Raw genomic sequence first — 20,986 nt, 5'->3', positions numbered from 1 at the left:
GGTAATTCTGCGGCCATAGGCTGATTGTACATAACTCGGGACAAAAATTTCAGGACAAAGATTTAGGGATTAAGTTCCTTGCTCTTTGAAATTTCGCGCCGGAATACTGTACAGTGCGACGTTACGCTAAACAAATCGTTTTTCTTTCGTAGTTTTTATTTTTGTCTTTGGCCATGTTTGGGTCGTCTTGGCTCTTATATGGCGCTCTCTGGCTATATCTTCCCTTGCGCCATAACCACTGCACATCATTATCATGTTTCTGGCTCGCTAAAAGTTACTCAATCTTGCTGAGTTGAGCCTTGGGCGATATTACGGTACAATGCATTCAAAATTGATGACGTCATACACGGCTAGGTGGCGCGGGAAGGTCCACGGCAGCGGCGCCGCGCCATCCCGCTCTACGTTCTTGAGCCTTTTCTGGCTTATTTACGCACCAAGCCGCTTCTCACGGTGAGACTGGCTTCTTTTGTACTCTAGAAAAGCAATTGAGTAATGGAGCTGAAACATTTTTTTCCCCCATCTCTGGGTTCCCATGAACGTCCCAAACCGACAGAGGGGCGCCAAGACAGACACTGTCGTAAGTCATAAAACGAACGTAAGTAAGCCAGGCTTCGCACGCTCTCACCAACGCTACTTGCTCGCCGCATACCGACGCAACGACGCCATGGCTAGAGAATGAGAACGCGTAACGATCCAAGTGTTTTCCTTTTATTTCGTTTTTCTCTCTCGTTTCGATCACAGCGGTTCCAGCAGAATCCTGCATTTTGCCGCCGTCGTATCCTCCACTTCGTCCCACGCCTAGGTTCTCCGTTTTCTCTTCACAACATCCCTCGGTCCCACCTACGACTTGTCCGCATACGCGCCGTCTCTTTTTACGTTCCCGCTGAGGTGAGCTCAGTGTGAGGCGAGGTTTCCGCCTTTCCTCGTTATGGGACAAGGACGCATGTATATAGTACATTAACCCGAAAGGCGAGGCAGTAGCTAACCACCTCATTTTTTTTTTTTCGTTTGCTGCCACATCAGCTATAGGTACTCCAAACTGGGTTCGCCTTGTCCGACTGTCCGACCATTCCGTTACGCTGGCGACAACCGTTGTCGTTACCAGGCCGAGGCTCGTCAACGTCAGCTTCTCCCATCACCACAGGACGACGAAAAATAACTTTTATCCGCAATCGTTTCCACTGAGATTCGAGCCCATGTCGCTGCAGCAATCTGTATTTCGAAGTTCGGCTGCTCTTCTTACATACGAATTATGTTTCGTATACAAAATGAGCCAAACTTTGTAATTTGGTCGTCGTGGATCAGTAAAACTTGTTTAGACTAGCGAAGTTCAGGCTTTGGCTGCTTTAGAATACCATGTAGTCCCTTGTTTACATACACACACAAAAAAAAATAACCATGCCGGAGCAGACGACCTTTAAGATCCATGGCGTCACGGCGGTCTGGTACGAGAACTTCAAGGCAGCGTCGCCTTTTGTTCATACGTCTTAATTTCCCGGCTTACCACGCTTCCTTCGCACAGCAAGAGTATTGGTATTGTAGAAGGGTAGTTTGATAACGCAGCTCAAACTATTTCTCACTTTAAAGAAACATCAAAACTCTAGGGGTAGTTTATAGCATGTGCTGTATGTAGCCAGCCGACGTGTTGCCCATACTGAAGTGGTTAGGACATTAATGCCGTATGAGCACTATAGACGCGTGGCATAGACGCGTTTCACGATAGATTGCCTGGAGAGTCACATTTCTACGCTATGCTTTGTGTTTCACGATTCTTCTGACACTTTCAATGCATGACACCATTGCTATGTGCAAATTTAACTAAAACACGTTCACGCCCGCTGGAACAGACATACACAAAGAAGCGAGCATATGTGACCACTGAGAACGTACTTAGATCTCGTTTGATTAGCTTATAAACTTGGGTATCTAGGGCAAAAATAATGAATGCCGAAACACGCGATCTCAGCTATGGAACGGCCGGCACGCTTTCAAAAAAAAAAAAAAAAATCTGCACCCTTTGCAGCTATATCTATCTTGCGTGTATTTCTACGTCACGAACCACGCGCGCATTATCAGCGTGACGTAGAAATCTTGGCGATAAAGTATCGAGCGCTGAGCGTTGAAGGGTAATGCAAGCAAGACAGATAATGATTATTGTTTGGCGACGAGATACGCCCCAAAGCTGATCAGGTTATTTTAGAGTGACGCGCGCGCGCGCACGCACGCGCACACACACACACACACACACACACACACACACACACTACAAACGCACCAAGGGACGTATTCTGAAACGATCCACTTCGGCGATAGTATCGCCTCGGCGCGTGCTGATTGGCTGATTGAACAAAATTCGATGACGTCGTGCTCAAACGGCCAATCAGCTCATACAATTTTTCTAAAACAGCCAATCAGCGCGGAGGCGTGGCCAAGGCGATAGTATTACCGAAGTGGATCTTTTCAGAATACGTCCCCACGTGTCACGAGAAACTGCCCCATCCCACCCTGACTTCGAAGAGCTGCATTCGTGGCTGTATAGGCCCAATCTCCGTTTCTGACAGCCCTTCTCCGACTTCCGCCACTTTTCACGTTTATTCATACTTGAGAAGTTGAGACGTAGACGGGCCGAGGCACGGCGGCGTGGTGCGAGCATTCTCGACGCCCCGACGTCACCTCCCGACATTGGAAGGTCGCGCCCACACACCAACGGGTTCATTTTTTCCTAGGCCGAGAAAGCGCGCTCTTCCGACCGGAGGATACATATCACCTGCTCGGACTACAGCCGCAAAGCGGGTCTGGTGTTGGAACGCTTAAGCTGCGATACGTGATACCAAATTTAGTATATTATGATGAACATAATACCCCTTGTACAATACATTGCCTTCAACTTTTTTTTTCGAAGTTCGCTCGGGATTGATCCCGCAAAATAATCATTCGTGGCATGAAGTACGGTGCATGTGTAACTGCAAAGAAGTGGTTTACTCATGTTCTTGTCATGTGCTTTCGAGGAATTCGACACTCAATTGGTTCAGACCTCTGTGTCGTCCCAGATGGCCGAAGCAACCTTGATGGGGGTTTCGAAAGCACCGATATATATGGTGTGAAAATACCGGACCCGGCAGCAACATGGCAATGTATCACACGTAGTTGCATCTTCGTCTCTGCGTTTAGGCGATGAAATGCAGTTTTTACCATAGCAAACATGAGGAGATGATGAAGATAGTTATTGCTTCTTCACGTACATGGAGACGCAGCTGTTGGCACCTAACCATCGTATTTAAATTTCAAGAATTGTATTTCACATTCCTACCATAACAGTACACAATAAAAACCACCTTGTAAAGCGATTATGTCCCATAGCTGTATTCGGGCCTCAGTAGGATATAAGACGAAAAGGTTTCACTAATATATCCAGAAATAGAACAAAGTAAATGAAACTACACCAGGGTTCTGGGATGAGCTAGATGGTTTAGGTTCAGCGCTGGCGAACAGCTGCCGACAACTGACTGTTCTACGACAAGCGACTGTTCTACGTTTGCAAATATACCGGCTGTCGGCACTCCGAGACTGCATCATCAAGCCACTTTTCTTTTCATTGAGTACACTGTTAGATTCTTCAGGACCTTTTTCAATTTTAGTAATAGTTTCCAGCCAGCGCTCCAAGTGCATATTACTATATGCACGTGGCGACTAAGTAAAACATTTCTTAAGGCCCTTAACTGAACCAAACAGCTGGCTATGTCAAAGTTCCGAAGCAATGTTCTATCAAAGGAGCGTACCGAAGTTAGCATACGCTATCCGCCATATACGTACAAAATTAGCGAAGCTGAGCATGGGTTTCGCACATGCGCAGTGTAGCTAACCTTGCTCATTGTCCACATTTACGTCTAGTAACAACGCGCAAAACGAGTGACTTGAAGAGACACACACCGCACGCACATCAGATTATAATCAACTACGCCAAATTACCGCTCCAGGGGCTATTAAAGCCGCTTGGGCAGATAACTACAACTACCGTTTATCCCCCCCCCCCCCCCCCCCCCCCCGCCTTTTTTTTTCTTCTCTGTTATACAAGCATGCGGAACGGTGCCAGAGGAGCTTAGAACTCAGTCAGAAAAAAAAAAAAAAAGGAGCTACCATAAGAAAAAGGGCTCGTATTGTCCCAAGTCTTGTAATGGCCGCCGCGACCGAGAAAAGAAAACGCATTAGCGACGGGACAAACACCCGGAACAACAGAGCCCGTGTGTAGTACAGCGGTGAGGCACGCATCGGCGGCTAGCACAGCAACGCGCGCCCCAGTAGGCGTGGCCCACAAGCGACGCCTCCGCGCAGCAAACATCAACAACGACAAGGACGACTTCATCTGCCCAATACCCCCTCCCCCTTTCCACTATACCTGAGAAGCAAGAAACAGAGCGGCCGCCCCAGTCTCACAGCCTCGGGCTGTTTTTTTTTTCGATTCATTTCTACGGTTATTCTTTTTTCTTTTTTACCTTTTCTTGTCTCAGAGAGCCCCAAATATGCGACGACAGAGCAAGCCACCCGCAAAAGAACCTGGACTCATACAACCAGGCATCCCCCTTCTCTGCAACCCCCCCTCTCGTGTGAGTCACCGGCTCAACCCCCCGAGGCAACGACCGGGAAACGCTCTCTCGGGATGCCCGAACGCCGCGCCCGAAGTCCGTGCAACTCGAAGGAAGTAATGCCGTGCAGCGACTCGAAATGGGCTGAACAGGACGGCTAAGTCAAACGTACACGCATAGTTCAATTTCCTTTACTTCATGTTCCAACAGCGCGAGGGTGGTATATAAAAAGCTGCCGTACGGGCAGCTTCAGCAACCTGTATAGCACGCAAATAATAAGCAAACTATCATCATTATCAGCCTATATTTATGCCCACTGCAGGACGAAGGCCTCTCCCTGCGATCTCCAATAACCCCTGTCTTGTGCTAGCGTATTCCAACTTGCGCCTGAAAATTTCCTAACTTCATCACCCCACCTCGTTTTCTGCCGTCGTCGACCGCGCTTCCCTTCTCTTGATATCCATATATAACCGGTGATGTCCACCGGTTATCCATCCTACGCATTACATGGCCTGCCCAGCTCCATTTTCCCCTCTTAATGTCAATTAGACGTTTGCTCTCTGATCCACACCGCTCTCGTCCTGTCTCTTAACACTATAGACCTAACATTTTTCGTTCCATCACTCTTTGTGCAGTCCTTTGCTCTAGAGCTTCTTCGTTAACCTCCAAGTTCCTGCCCCATATGTTAGAACCGGTAGAATGCAATGATTGTACACTTTTCTTTTCAACGACAGTGTTGAGCTCCCAGTGAGTATTTGGCAATGCCTGCCGTATGCACTCCAACCCAATTTTATTCCTCTGTAAATTTCCTTCTCATGATCAGGGTCCCCTGTGAGTAATTGACCTAGATAAACGTACTCCTTTACAGACTCTAGAGGCTGACTGGCAATCCTGAATTCTTGTTCCCTTGCCAGGCTATTGAACATTATCCTTGTATTTTGCATATTACTCTTCAACCCAACTCTTACACTTTCTCGGCTAAGGTCCTCAATCGTTTGCTGTAATTCGTCTCCATTGTTGCTGAATAGGACAATGTCATCTGCAAACCGAAGGTTGCTGAGATATTCGCCGTTGATCCTCACTCCTAAGCCTTCCCAGTTTCAGAGCTTGAATACTTCTAAGCATGCAGTGAATAGCATTGGAGAGATTGCGTCTGCTTGCCTGACCCCTTTCTTGATAGGTAACTTTCTAGTTTTGTTGTGGAGATCGAACCAAGGTAGCTGTGGAATATTTGTAGATATTTCCCAAGATGTTCACGTATGTATCCTGTACTCCTAGATTACGCAATGTCTCTATGATTGCTGGTATCTCTACTGAATCAAATGCCTTTTCATAATCTATGAAAGCCATATACAGAGGCTGATTGTTCTCCGCAGCTTTCCCGATTACCTTATTGATGACATGTATGTGATCCGTTGTAGAATATCCCTTCCTGAAGCCAGCCTGCTGGTTGACTGAAGTCAAGTATCGCTCTGATTGTATTGGAAATTATCTAGGTGAATATTTTATACAATACTGAAAGTAAGCTAATGGGTCTATAATTCTTTCTTCTTATGGATTGGTATAATGTTGGCATTCTTCCAGTTCTCTGGTACACTTGAAGTCGTGAGGCATTGCGTATAAAGTCGGAATCACATTATGCCAAATAAACCCCGCGTGAGCAGTCCTCCGAGATCCGGAATAGACTTCTCGAATTGGTTACACTTTCGCGCCGCCATACGTAACATTTTATGTTGAACAGTCGAACTATAGCCGGTGACAACCAAAGAACAAAAATGTTATAGATACGCCGTCCAAATCAAAAATAATTTGCATAGGTGCGCCAGCCAATTAGCTTCGCTCATTTCCGTGGCGTCAAGCGTCTGTGTTTTCCGTACAAATGTGTCTTTGGGTCACTGCTTTGAGGACGAAATTCAGAGAGAGAAACGAAGAGGGAAAGGAGGGAGGTTAACCGAGGACGTTCCCGGTTGGCTACCCTACGCTTGGGGAGAGGGAAAGGGGAATAATGGATAAGAAGGAGAGAGAAGAAAAATAACCAAGAGTAGGTCATTCGCAGAATTATTCAAAAACATATGGGTTTGCTTTGTAGCTTCGGGCTACAATTCGGGTGGAATGACACTTTCTGCCTTTCACCATATACCATACTTTGAAGCGACTGGCTTCTTTGCACGCGGGCATTGACAAGGTTGAGTGCTGCTTCGGGCCATTACGGAGCTTACCGTAATGGCACGAAGCAGTCTTCCTCGCTGATCCTTCTTGGCAATGGCTTATGAAGCCTAGGGCACGCTTGCTTCATGGTGCGCATAAAGGCACGTGACCTATCTGCCTTCGTCATCGTTGTACCATCGTAGCATGGCGGTGGCTGCTGATCAATCATTCAGATTGACAATCGGCGGCATCGCGGCAATCCCCACAACTTATAAGGCATATGGCCCTGCCGAGAAGGTAATGCGCTTGTCTAGCCTGTTCTTCAAACGTTTATTTAAATCAAATAATAATAATAATAAAGCTTCCGCCCCAAGGAAGTGGATCCACCAGGGCGGGGAAAGGGAGGAAGCCGGCTCAAAAAATTATCGACCGGTTTTGCGTTACGTAGAAAAACGTATAACGACTCGAATACGAGGCGCCGTCTCTTGGGTGTTCAGAGGGAAGCATCCGGGAGTCTAAGCCCTGACGCCTCACAGCTCTAGCACGAGTACCCTTAGGTCTTAGGCATCGTGCCCCTCTTTGCCCGTACACTGCGACCAGCAGGGAGCTAAGTACCATGCATGATACTTAGCTTCCCACTTAAACATTTTCAGATAAACCCACCTACCTAGCGCCCTAGTGCACGCAACTTTATTGCTTGCACACACTGCAGCAACCGCTGAGCTCTCTGCCAAAGCGCACCCAGGCTGGACAGAGTTTCTGGGCTTGTGGCGTCGCGCCAGGACTGCTGCACTGACACTTTCGGGTACAGCTTCCTTGCTCGCTCAATGGAACAGAATGTTTACGGGCACACAGATGAACAGTCACGATTCCTGTCCGCATAAGATTTATTGCTTGCGTACGTGATTTGGGGTCAACCTCGACTCAAATACCTAAACAGTGTAACATGGTTCCCCAATAGCAAATGGTACAAATATAAACAGCTCCCTGTTTTGACAGCTACACATCACTGCTTCGGTACATAACTAGTGACGACCGGCTGTGCGTCATAGACCGCGTTAATAAGGCGCTACTGCACAGTACTGCTGAGACGCGATGCTCACCCTCCTTTGGCGACGCCGCCCTTTCTCGATCCCTCTCCCCCATGCCCTTGCTTCCCTTTTCAGAGTCCGCGCAGACTCGCCGCGTCTGGGAACACCGCACGTCGCGATCTTCCGCGGCCGGCAACGCCTTCACCAACGACGCGCCAGCGGTCGCTCGTAACGCAAATTACTAGACGGCTACGCATATCTGCCCGTCCCCTCTCACGTCGCACAGCGAGATCGGTGTTCCGCGGTGCGACGACACGAGTGACAGAATTCCGGGCAAGCCCCACCCCCTCCCCTCCTCCTTTCCCACTCATCAATAAGATATGGAGTGGGCGTGGTGGGCGCTAGCGTACATGCTCCGTACGCCGGCTCGTAGCATAAACTTTCTTTTACGCCTTTTTTTTTTCTGAACATTAGTGAGGATAGGTAAGAAGAGAGAACAGACGCGTTGTGATCTCAGGCGCACAAAACGCTGGGCGAGAATGGAAGGCGACAAGCGAGAAGCAGCAGACTTAGTTTCGAAAAAAAAAAAAAAAAGAAACAAAGGAAGGAAGGAGGCAAACCACCGAACGTCTAGTGCAAGTAAAATCTTGGTTGGTGCTGGTTGGTACATCGATTAATAATTCACCCAAACTTTACGGCGCAAATTAAACTAGGACGACGAACGCTAACTGTAGGGGCGCCAAATAGGATAGAGCTCAAAGTAGAAATATTTGTTCCAAGTAAAATCTTGGTTTGAGCTCACATATGATAACAAGAAAAACAAGTTTAGGGATATTTATTTCACTTCTTGTTCATGTCATAAATCTGAAGTTTCACAGGGGGCCTTCTACTGGTAGTTTTCATTGACTTATTTCTTTTTGCTTGTACCTCAACAAACGTCACTTGTGAGAGCGCGTGTCCTTCCGTTTTTTTTTTTTCTGTCGTACCCAGTTTCACAATCGCACCAACCCGTCCACTACTCAATACTCCGGCATTCCCGGCACCTTACACTCTAAGAAGTATGCCGAGGAAAACGGGAGTAACTGGACAGTTAGTCCTAAAAAGGGCGCTTTCGTCCCTCAGGCGACTAACTGCAGGAGTGTGCGTGCCGTGTGCAAATATAGAGGAGCCCCTTCTGACTGGTTAACAGTCTCTGAGCTGCTTTCAATCACGAAGAAATAGTGTAACAGGTACTCGTTTTCTGTCATCTGGCCTTGACCACAAAGTTTGAACGACAAAAGAAGTGCACTGCATCATGAGTAGAGCTATGCCAAAGTGCTGTTCCTGCACGGCTACGGGAGCATTTACAGGAATACTAGGCCTAACGTGGACGCCCCGAAAAAAAAAATAAAAAACAACAACACGTCACAAACAAGGCCGCATTCATGCGGCGCTTTATTTCTCTCACCAAAGCAGCAAAAAGAAGAGAATGTTTTGCAATAAATAGCTCTATCACCACTCGATAAGATTACAATACTATACACATAAAACACTCGTAATATTAAAAAAAAAAGAAGTCCGTGGGAGCGAAGCTGCGAGCGATGTTCAAGTAACCCGAACAAAACTGCAATTCTACGCATAAGCAGAAGCTTCAAACCATGTAGCTTTCCCCTTCACCGCTGCATAGAAATGTCCACGAGAGCTGACAGCCAGAGCTGACTGAGGTGACGCAGCCCACATTTGGGAACCCATTCGCGAACTGCGTCTCACCAGCATACTACTAACGCGGTGCAGCAAAAGACGGCCCTGCTGAGCCATCCAATTAGGTTGCAGCAGCACGTCTCCAAGGAAGGATGGCTTTCCCACAGTGCGCCACTAATCGATCCATGATACTTCACATCAACCAGCACCGCACCACGCGGGTTAGAACACAGCGCTACTTTCTCATCCGTGTATGGCCGACGCGAACCCGTACTTTTGAGCCGTGCTGCACTATGAACTGGGCTATCCCCGTCGTCGTAGTAGTAGTGTGTAACCAGTAGTGTGTAACCAGTCTGAGAAAAATGAGAAAAAAAATTCCGAAGTTGTGTCCGTAGTGCGGAATCGAACCAGGGACCCCTCGCTTCCGAGCGCGCGGCGTTAGCCCACTACGCCACGAAGCGGACATGGACACACGCACCACGATGGCAATAAATACCCAACATTAACGAAAGGCCGCGTTTCTAGCGCGTTTCTAACGCGTTTGTGCTAGCGCGTCTAGCGCGTTACGGCCCGTGTAAGAAGCTGGTGTAAGACGCTGTGGCCTCTCCGCCTTACCTTCAACGCGTTTCGAACGCGCTGCCCAAAGCGGTGGCAAGTCAAGTTCAAGTCGAGGAGCGTTTATGAATACGGGGGGCATACTCTCTCAGCAGTCATGTGATGGCGTCGGCAAACGCGGTGCACGTTCTGGCATGTGTAAGAAGCTGGTGTAAGACGCTGTGGCCGCTCCCCCTTGCTAGAGAGTACTGCACGTTCTAACGTTTGTGCGCATTCATTTTTGTTGCGCTAAGTACTGTAGGACGCAACAGGGACGAGACGAACACTGGGTACGAAGCGGACACGAAGTGTGCTTTTGAAAAACTGTGGTTTGATCTGACAATAAACCAGTTCGCGCTCCACCGTGTCCGATTCGTGTTCGCTTCATATCCAGTGTTCGTTCCGTCCCTTCTGCGTCCTACAATATACTTAGCGCAAGAAAAATGAATGCACTGAGAAATTGGTGAGTCGAAGTATCGGCCAGCGCGCGTTGAGGGACACCCGCGATACAGACCACGCCAATATGAACAGAAGTTGAGTGAGAGAGAGAGAAACAACTTTAGTGAGAGGATACACAATGTAGCGATCAGCGAACGATGATGAGCGGCTGAGTAGCGCAGCGAGCCCCAAAATAGAAACACAACATCCCCTCGACGCACGAACAGCTCGGGAGAGAGGAAAAGGCCTTCGGGGCAGGCGGCGTCGTCGGTTCATATATATAGGAAGAACGACGACGACGACGCGATAAAACGTGTACGCGTCCTTCCTCGACACGTTTCGCGAGTACGAGACAGCGACGACAAGCGCCATCAAGCGAGCGCTGTTCGCGAGCAGCAGCAGTCAAGACACGCGCCGGTGTCCCGTCCACTGCGCCACAGTCAATCAACATTGACACGTGTCCTTGTATAACGCGATAGCGTTAAGGGCCCATTGTCGCAGAAACTCCGGCGTTGATGGCGGAATTATGTGGCACATGTATATAGCCTTCTTCTGTTCATTCCTCCTACGCTCAACCGCTAATTGCCAGGCAACTACTTCGGGATCCGATGAGTCAAGCTTCTCCGTTCTTCTGCGCTGTTGAGCAGCATTTGCGCTCTCCTTCTCCATGGCTATACCACACTGGCAAACGCCAGTCAGAAGCGCAGCGGCTCCAGCGCAGTGTCACACGGCGACTGCACAGCGAGCGCGCGCCGGCGCCAGTGCGTCTACCACGGCTACGACGTCACTCCTCTGGAATGCGCAGACCGGCGCCGGTGAGCCGCGCGCGGCCGCGAGATGGCTCCGGTGCGCAAGCCGTGTGACATCACTGATCCTTGCGCATGCGCAGCACGGCTCTTGATGTGCCGCGCGAAACGGGCTTGGCTAGGCCAGTGTAGATAACGCTACAAAATCATCCCCAACCAACCCGACCGCGCAGGCCGTCCGCGTGGCGCAAGGCGTTAGTAAACAAAATTGAATTTCTCAAAGTGAAATCCGTCAGAAAAATCGTAAAGTACGACTTAACCATACAACGTCACAGCGTCGGATTGTAATTTGTATATACGAGAAAACATAATTCAGTTGCCGGAAAGCCTGATAAGGCAGCCAGGAATCTTTGAATGCTATCGGGTTCCACTATTAAAGGCGAAGCTTAAGCATCCTCTAAGTTCTCGGGGACCGCATTTCAGCCATGGACTAACAAGTTAAAGTTATCGCTGAGCGCAGGACGCGCCTGCATGTATATGAGAAGTTGATCGAATGTTAGCGATGGTTCTATCCTATCGTCTGTTGTCACTCATGCTTGTGTAATCCGATTGTATACGTGACCCGAATTGTGTAGCACCTATCTGGAAGACACGCGGGCACCCGCGATTACTCTGATTACACTACCCCGTGACAATATGCACTACAGAAAACGCGCACGTTTACGGATTCCTTATATGCAGTTACGTCTTATGCGATGTGGCTATGCAGTGATGTGCAGGTTCGTTGGTCCACTGAAATGCAAAATTGATTCCTTGAGCCCGTTTATATACCCGCCGTGGTTGCTCAGTGGCTATGGTGTTGGGCTGCTGAGCACGAGGTCGTGGGATCGAATCCCGGCCACGGCGGGCGCATTTCGATGGGGGCGAAATGCGAAAACACCTGTGTACTTAGACTTAGGTGCACGTTAAAGAACCCCAGGTGGTCAAAGTTTCCGGAGTACCCCACTACGGCGTGCCTCATAATCAGAACTGGTTTTGGCACGTAAAACCCCATAATTTAAGTTTTTTTAGCGAGTTTATCTTGAGTACTTCCAGTTGTTTGCAGAAAAGAGCACGTCTCTGCGTGTCCTTGGTATATCCTTTGTGCCTCCCTTGACCAGAGTGCAAAACTTTGCTGCCTCCAGTGTTCTTCCGTGCTTTCATTTTTGTGTTTGTCTTGCGACGAGTAATAGGCGGTGAGACCTAAAGGCGCCACCTCTCCTGTCAACGCATATCATAATAAAAAGAAGCTTCGGATTCGCACGATACCCCGGATCACTGATTAAGCCCGCGAATATGCAAGACGCCGCCTATCTTCGCCGAATCGCACCGCAGGCATGTTGCAAGAGGTACCTAGACCTCATCGCCAGCAGCGTATAAAAGATACAGGCAAAATGTGATTCAGGAAAACATTTCCTTTTCTTGCTTCTTTTCTTCGACTTCACAGTGCTTAACAAATGCTGCGGCAGCGATCTGAATCGATCACTTACAGGGATATCACTTTCGCGAACGCTGATTGGCTAAGCCAGTGGGCACGATGACAGTCGTTCCATGCAGACATCGCTCCGGGGGATTATACTCGTACACCATGCTAAAGCTAAAGTGAAAGTGTTAAAATACGGTTCCAGGATACGGCTCCGGATTGCCCTGACTTTCTGGCACATATCGTCTGCAGACGAAACTGACAGAGACCGGGTGAACGTCGTTAAGCGTGAGTATAGTATCTAGTTCAGTATAAGCGTGACACAAAGGGGCCGTGTGTTGCCAGTCAACACTTGCGTCAAGATCACACATGCTCCTCTCTTTTGTACTGTCTTCAGCATTGCTTACAGAGCCTGCTGCGCGACCTGCCACGTTTAACAAGCAGACAGCGCAGTTTCGCTTGATTCCAGCAACCAAACACGTGTGTTGTGCAGCCGAAAGCAGTCATTCACAGGAAAACAGCTTCGCGGGATTCCCGTGCATGAATTAGCGGCTATTCCAAAAGTCCTCAGACTGCCACAAGTAATCGTGTGGATTGTGTCCAGGTCGAAACGAAGCCGAGAAAGAAATGAAAGATACTCTTTCCCTGCATAAAAAGTCAACATTTAAAGCGTTCAAAAGATGTCCATGTTTACAGCAGCAGAAGGGTGATGTAAAAACGTTCACTAAAGTTACAGGTGTAGGCAAACTTCTCCCAAACATTATGGCATTCTTATTTACTTAAATTTACCACCTGGATTTGTATTTGCTTCATCGATATTGTTGTCCTTTATTGTATTATACGTTTACCCCATGCTTATTCGATGGTACATGCATTGCAGTACATACTAAATAAACAAATAAAAGTAAGCAAACCTGTTTTTGACACCGAGGATACTTAATTTGCACAACCATCCTAGACAACCGCGTGAAACGCAACACAACCGCACAAGAAACAGCACGGCTTCAAACTGTTTGTTACCTGCCCGCCATCGCAACGACGCCCTTCCCACAGTGTTTGTTTTGCCTCGGCAGCGGTGACGAGAGACGTGGGAGAGCGAAGGCGCGTTCGAGGAGCCGTCGCCGCCTCTCGAAATCCACCGAAAGCAGAGCGTGCACGGACGCCAACGCATACGCTCCCTTCCTCCTCTCCCACCGCTGCCGTAGTTACGCGACATCGCACGCAATGCGCGGGAAAACAGGCGTAGAAAAAGCACACCCCCGTGTGGCGAGTGGCTCGACGATTTTCAGCGAGACGACGACGACACGTTGCACACGCGCGACGGAGAGGCGACACAAGCGCGCACGTAGCGGTTTCGAAACGGACGAAGAACGCGGCGCCGCAATCAACGGTCTGTGAACCGGGGCACGCCGAGCAGCACGTTTACAGTCGGGCCGTGTTACCGAACCGCTGACGACGACAGGAAACAAAGAAAAAAAAAGTGGCAATGGAGTTCGAAACGAGGTGCTCCAAGCGCGAGAGGAGGAATGGCTTCTGATATGGAGTGCAGCGATCTCGAAGGTGTATTGTCTCACTAAGCCAGGGCCGTGGCATATGCTGGATCGTTCAGTATCATTCTCTGAAAAAAGCGTGCCGCTACCTGGGATTTTGATTATATCTAGAAAGGGAACCTAAAAAAAAATGTCATCCTTGTCTATTTGTGTCTTTGTCAAAGACGGGTCTTCGAGCTTTAAAGCAGGAGTTTCAGTCCAGTGTCTGTGTATGTCCTTTTTCATGTGTGCAAGAACTTGCCTGTTTTGAGAGCGCTACTTCATCAATATGCTGGAGCTTGCGTCACAGCTATACAACTACAGTCCTGTAGGTACTCGCGTGCTAGCTATGACGTCACATATTGGAGTGACCGATAAAGCCGGTTCTATTCGTAGCAAGAGAAGAATTATCAACGATCAGAAGCGTTCCAGGGCACTTGAGACAAAGCACTCCCAAGATACGCCACAGGGGCATCGAAGAGGGTATAAAGAAAAGAGTAAAGAGGCAAGATTGGGGGTCGGGCCGAGGGAACGTCGGGTCGAATTGGGTCAGTTCTCTAAAGCTACGTTTGCGTGAACACGCTGAAGTCGGGTCGCGTTGGCTTGTCGGACCAAAAATGGGTCGTCGAATTCATGCAAGCGAAGCTCTTGATTGACGCGCTCGATTCGCTCGACAAAAATGCACGTAAACGCCGTTGGGTCGGTGTAGGTCCGATTCGACCCACTCTCATTCGGTTTATGTTAACGAACCTACTCGTAATGGTGGGATACCTACATACGCCAGGTCCGGCCCGGGGAATAAAAATAATTTGACAGCAACGTTGTGACACTCGTATCTATCTGAAAAGCTCAATTTTATTCGGCAATAACAAGAATGACCAAGGTCACTGACCTTGCCCCAGCAGCACAAAGCGATGAGTGTCGAGAGCTGAACAGTGCAAAGCGTTCCAATGCAGTATCCACAAGGCCAGCACGTAGAGATCAGCGCCCGTTCTCGACAACAAGCGCAGCCGATGCGAAACACAGATGTAATCAACCACGTCACAAACTATCCGGTACACGAGTCCGCGCCCGCACTTTCACGCCTTGTTCCAGGGAAGACCAACGGGCAGCACGAATGCGCCACTGGTGGGTCTGAGACCGTCGCTTTATATTGTTACGTGTGGAAGGACACAGACGAAATATCAAGCCAGTAGTGTGAATCAAACTTATCTATAAGAGAAGCGGATGAAGTGGTAGTCACAGTTTTCGAGAAAGAGTACTGCAGCCGCAATCTACACTCTCTACACACGCGCAGCACCCTGGCCCTTAGTTTCTACGTACGCAAGCCGCCTGCGTCCTCTAATCTAAAATTCTCTATTACTGTACTGGCCACGGTCTGCGCATGCGCGATACCGTAGTCCCTAGTTCTTGCGCGCGCCAGCTGCTTGCATCCCCTAATCTAAAACTTTCTATTACTGTACTCTCTTAGGGTATGCGCAGTACCGTGGCCCCTAGTTCTTGCGTACGCGAGCCGCTTGCGTCCCCTAAGCTAAAGCTCTGTAAGGGCGCGCAAGGCCAATCTTATGCGGAAAGCACGCAATGCATGCCGGCAAGCACTTACCGAGCGACTTGTTGAGCCAGTCTGCGAGGTCTTCCTTGAGGGGGATGAGGTGCTCCTCCTGGCGCTTGGTGACCCGCAGGTAGAACTCGTCTACGTCCCGGGCCCGGTGCGCGGCCGTCGCACTATTGCAGCGGGGCTTCACCTGCGAGGAAATCGCGTCGATTGTGAGCTCTGCTTCCTGCCTATCCCGTACTGCTGTACGTAGTTTACTTAGAGAGGACCCGACTGTTTCCGCATTTCAGACCCTGTCGGACTGCGGAAGCTTAGGCCTAAGAACGAGCACCGAATGAAGAGAACAGCGCGCACGTTTACTTACGTAAGCCATCCCTGTGCCTATCTGGAAAAAAACCTGACTTGGAAGTTGCAGGTTCTGGTTGGACAGTGATGGAAGAACTGCGTTTTCGGAAGGCACTGTGGTCAAGATTTTTTTTTTTTTTTTGCCTGCACTTGTGTCTTTATTTCTCTTGTTTGTTCTCGCATTTTGCTACTGTCCCACACCGATTTGTTTACGTTTCGTTGCTTCAAGCGCTGGTTTTATATCTAAATTTCTTGCTCTACTGCTTTAAGGTATCCTGTAAAAACCGCCGTATTTTCACTATAATCCTTAGTTGGAGGTCACCGCTTGACCCCGTCCCTGTCACCCTGCTTTCGTTCCACGCTACACACCCTTGCAAGATAATGGAATATGAACGAGGGACATCCGCCACTCTTCTGATACTGACGCGGTTTTATTTCGCCCCCCCCCCCCAAAAAAAAAATAATAAGAAGAAGGAAAGTGGCTCGCACGTGGCCATTCAACCAGCCATCCGACCGCGAGTGGCCAATCGACCTTTCACTCCGCGAAACATGGATTGCCTAACCAGCTTAATGCCAGCTTAGATTAAGCTTGTCACGGAATCAAAAGAAGGCCTACAAAGGGAATGTGCAGACTACCTCCGGAGCAATGCTCCCAGGTTGCTTTTGTCTAGACGTACCCAGTAGATTACCGATCGAAGTGCAGGTTAAGTCTACGTAGGTATTAATCGAACACAAATCTCTAAGGCCAGGCGTCGTTTACAACTATCTCTCGACTACATATAGACAACACTCGCTCAATCGCCATAATGGACCCTGCACAATTTCGAGCCCTCATCAACCGCAGCTGCTCATGAGCACTGGGAACAGCGGCAGCCTGCACTGACCTTGCGCCTCGATGGAAAGGTCTATCAGAAACCGTGCGGCATAAAAGTGTTTTTTCGAGCATGAAAGAAGCCCGCAAATACACGCAAAATTGCCGCGCGACCGGCCACTCGAGCCACTTTGCGTGTATTCGCGGGCTTCTTCCACGCTCGAAAAAAAAAAAAAAAAAAAAAAAAAAAAAAAACACTTCTATGCCGAACGTTTCGAGCAAAAGAAAGCTGTATCGGGAGTTTTTCATGTTGGTCTACAATTTTCTCATTGACACTCTTCATCTAATTATGATATTTGAGAAGTGGATTAATTAAGACAAATTATGTAATTTGGCGCAATGAAAAAAACACCGCATATCCACGGGGTGAATGATGATGAGTGGGCAAAGCTCCGGAGGGAATCACCAGTAAACCGTGAATCTTCCGTGTAATTCGCCCAGTCTCGCCGCACTAAATCGAACGATTGACTTCCACCAATGACACGCGCCAAATGTGACGTCATTCCTATTTTATAACAGCGCCTTTCATTATAATTGCACCATCTCCCGCTTAAGGGGGACGCTAGCACAAACACGTTAGAAACGTGCAGTACTCTCTAGTAAGGGGGAGAGGCCACAGCGTCTTACGCAGCCGTTTACACATGCCGGAACGTGCACCGCGTTTGCCGACGCCATCACATGACTGCTGCGAGAGTATAACCCCCGTATTCATAAACGCTCCTCGACTTGAACTTGACTTGCCACCGCCTTCAACGCGTTTCGAACGCGCTGCCCAAGGGGGTGGCAAGTGAAGTTCAAGTCGAGGAGCGTTTATGAATACGGGGGTAAGGCGGATAGGCCACAGCGTCTTACACCAGCTTCTTACACGGGCCGTAACGCGCTAGCACAAACGCGTTAGAAACGCGCAGTTTTTCGTTAATGTTGGGTATTTATTGTCATCGTGGTGCGTGTGTCCATGTGCGCTTCGTGGCGTAGTGCGGCAGTTGGTAAACCGCTTCTTGTTTTTTCGGGACGCCACAGACCCGTTTCTGCGTACTGTATGCCAAATGAAGCTAAGCCGACGGCTGCCCGAGTACGTTGTTTCAACCGAAGAGCTTTCGGGAGGGATTCGTGGTTTCTACAAAGAAATCGTATCGAGTGTAAGATTTCTAACAACGCGGTTTTCGAATGATTACCTATTCAGTGTGAAACGAAAAAAAAACTGTATTGTGCTTTGTGTGACATTGTTTTCCCAGTGCCCTTGTACAGGTCCGTGTACAGCGGAGGCCCAGGCAGTGATGTTTTAAAGAGAGTTAAAAAAATGCAGGTGCCGCCAGGAATGAAAACTTTCTTTTTTAAATTACACACCGGAACATTACCAGTTAAAAAGTTTTTGGAGGGAAAGGAATTGTTTTTACCTTAGGGAACACACTGTTTAATTTGCAAGCAGCCAGAGACAATCGATCATGTTTTTTTACACTGTTGGGAAGGCGTTTATTTTTGGGATGTCTTACAGAGAACAGTACGGAAAGAATTTCCACTTGACCCGTATGGCATTCGGTACTTAAGCGTAGATAACGAGGATGGGGCGCCTTTTGATTTAATTATGCTTATAGGCCTCCAGTGTATTTGGCGGTCCAGAATGGCAGGATACTACGTTGATAAAGATGCACGGCCTGCACGAATTTATTTTCGTGAGAGCATGCACTGGTTTGTTGAAATCAATAAGGCATTAGCGGAACCCCCCGAGTGGCTCTCAAGAGTAGAGCTGCTTGTGGATCTGCGCGAGTTCTAAATAGACGCAGCCAGCACGATGGTGGTGGAATACGCCTTCCCCTACTCTATATTGTAATTGTATATTGTACTGTTGCTTTTGTGAAATGTTGTGTGTCAAAGCCAGGCAATAAAGAAAAAAAAAAAGCTTCGTGGCGTAGTGGTTAGCGCCGCGCGTTCGGAAGCGAGGGGTCCCTGGTTCGATTCCGCGCTACGGAAACAACTTTCGGATTTTTTTTTTCATAAAAGTAGACGTGGCTACCTACTACTACTACATACTACAGAGGAGGGACAGACCCACACCCTAAGCAGCTTCGCCCCTAAAAATAATCTGAGTACCTCCAAGCGACTGCAAACAACATTACCTTGGTTCTGTCCAGCTACGTTGCATTTGCATATTTTTATATCTTGATGTATGATAGTTGGGACCCACTGTATATACAATATATTTGTGAAGGAAGTAGTTCTTCGGATCCGGTGTTTAATAAATTAAAAGAAGTGCAGGCGCACGTAGAAAAACAAAAACATTTAATTTCGACGTTTTGGCCGGGGTCCGACCTTTATCAACAGTCTTGAAGGTGCGCCTGTACTTTTAATTTAGATGGATAGATAGATAGATAGAGATAGATAGATAGATAGATAGATAGATAGATAGATAGATAGATAGGTAGATATATAGATAGATATCAGAGGCTGCACGCACCGTTTCTGCGACGTGCCTGTCCTCCCTGGTGAGGTCGAGGCAGAAGTCGCCGCTGACCCTCCGCCAGGGGGGGTAGCCCCCACCGCCGGAGACGCCATGGCCAGTCCTGACGGCGCCGGCACTGCGCACGCCTTTCCTAGCCGCAGAAGCGGCGCCGCCGTTGGACGAGTACGCCGTCCTCACAATGGGTCCGCCACTAGACATTGGTAATCCTGCTCGATAGATGGCGCTCGATGAGTGGTTGGTGACGTCACTAGTCAAGCTGCGCCTCCCCCCTTTACGTGGTTTCCAGTTGGCACACGGGCACTGCTGGCCTCCGCCTATTGGTCCGGGCTTCAGTCATGGCGTCGCTCCTCTGACGTCGTCGTGCGCTGATGAGAGAGATGAGCGCAGTTGCTTGGATGAGAGAAGGGGGTTACGCCTGCTTCTGGCCTTCGTCTCGCCTGCGAAGAATCAAAAGATAGACAACAACAAGATAACATTAATCGATCAGTTTTTACTAGAACAAGCTCACAATGAAGCGCACATAAAAAACGCTGATTATCTAATATAAGTAAAAGAAAACTTATACGGCCGTTTCCTCCAGAATGAGGTATTCAAAAAGGCTGCATAAGCAGTATGTATAGGGCTACCTCAAAGGCTGCACAAAAGCAAAAGAGACGTCTTGATATCGAGAAGAACTGTGATCGCACACTGGAGTAATTTCTAAGGGATAAATAAAGACCAACATTAAACACTTCCAAGGCACTGCGTCGCTGTTCGCGGATCACACTGATCAGGGACAAGTTGTTGTCGAACCACAAACGCTTGCGTTCGATGTCTCGAGCTTTGCGCGGCGGCGTAGTTAGCAGCATCCGCCAGCCCATTGCCGCTTGCGATTCTTCAAAATTAAATTGCTTCGAAATATAAATCTCTCCGTCGCGTAAGACAATGAATGGCTCATACCCCCTTAAGCAATGGCTCATAGCACCGTAAACGCGGCCTCCCCATTACGACGACAGAAAAGTGAAATGCTACGCTGGTATGATGAGCGGCAACGGAGCCAGCTGTGGAAGAAGACGACGATGCTCGAGCCATTGCTGATGATGATAGTTTCTGCGAACAGACACGGACGTTCAGGCTAGACAAGCTACGACTGTAAAAAGCAGGCAGATCTCACGCCCTGTGAGAATCTATGTTATGCGAAGCAGTGTGCGGGAAGCCTACCGAGTTAACGAAACGACTACGAGAGCACCAAGACGTAGGCGGCTGTTTCACGACCTCCATGACGCACATATCATGGCTTTCACGTCATGACCTATCATTTATGTTCGTCATACACTCTTGTCCCACTATGTCAATTTTGGTACATACCAAGTTAACGAAGCGACCACGAGAGCACCAAGACGTATTCGCCTAGATAGATAGATACTCTCAAAGTGGCAAATGTTCGCCAAGAAATGCTTCGCACTTAAAAAAAAAAACATATTTGCACTTCCCGCAGCTCCTTTCTCTCGTTCGAAGGCGCGAGAGACGTCGCCTAGCTCGGGACAACACGCCAGAACGGGGA

At 48.6% G+C, this 20,986-nt stretch overlaps 1 protein-coding gene across 1 annotated transcript in view; it reads right to left on the bottom strand.

Annotated features, from left to right (window-relative positions):
• The window catches only part of LOC119465257 (uncharacterized), a 149,797-nt gene extending 129,927 nt beyond the window's left edge, over nt 1-19,870 (bottom strand). The window contains exons 1-2 of the mRNA XM_037726054.2: nt 19,438-19,870; nt 15,815-15,956 (exon numbers count right to left, since the gene is read on the bottom strand). Of these exons, the coding sequence (XP_037581982.1) occupies nt 15,815-15,956; nt 19,438-19,641 (346 nt within the window). The 5' untranslated portion in view covers nt 19,642-19,870. The remainder of the gene's footprint in view (nt 1-15,814; nt 15,957-19,437) is intronic.
• Nucleotides 19,871-20,986: the final 1,116 nt, after the last annotated feature.

This window comes from Dermacentor silvarum, chromosome 9 (genome assembly GCF_013339745.2).
Source record: "Dermacentor silvarum isolate Dsil-2018 chromosome 9, BIME_Dsil_1.4, whole genome shotgun sequence".
NCBI lineage: Eukaryota > Metazoa > Arthropoda > Arachnida > Ixodida > Ixodidae > Dermacentor > Dermacentor silvarum.
Note: the sequence above shows the minus strand (reverse complement) of the source record. Positions and strands in the feature narration are given on the sequence as shown.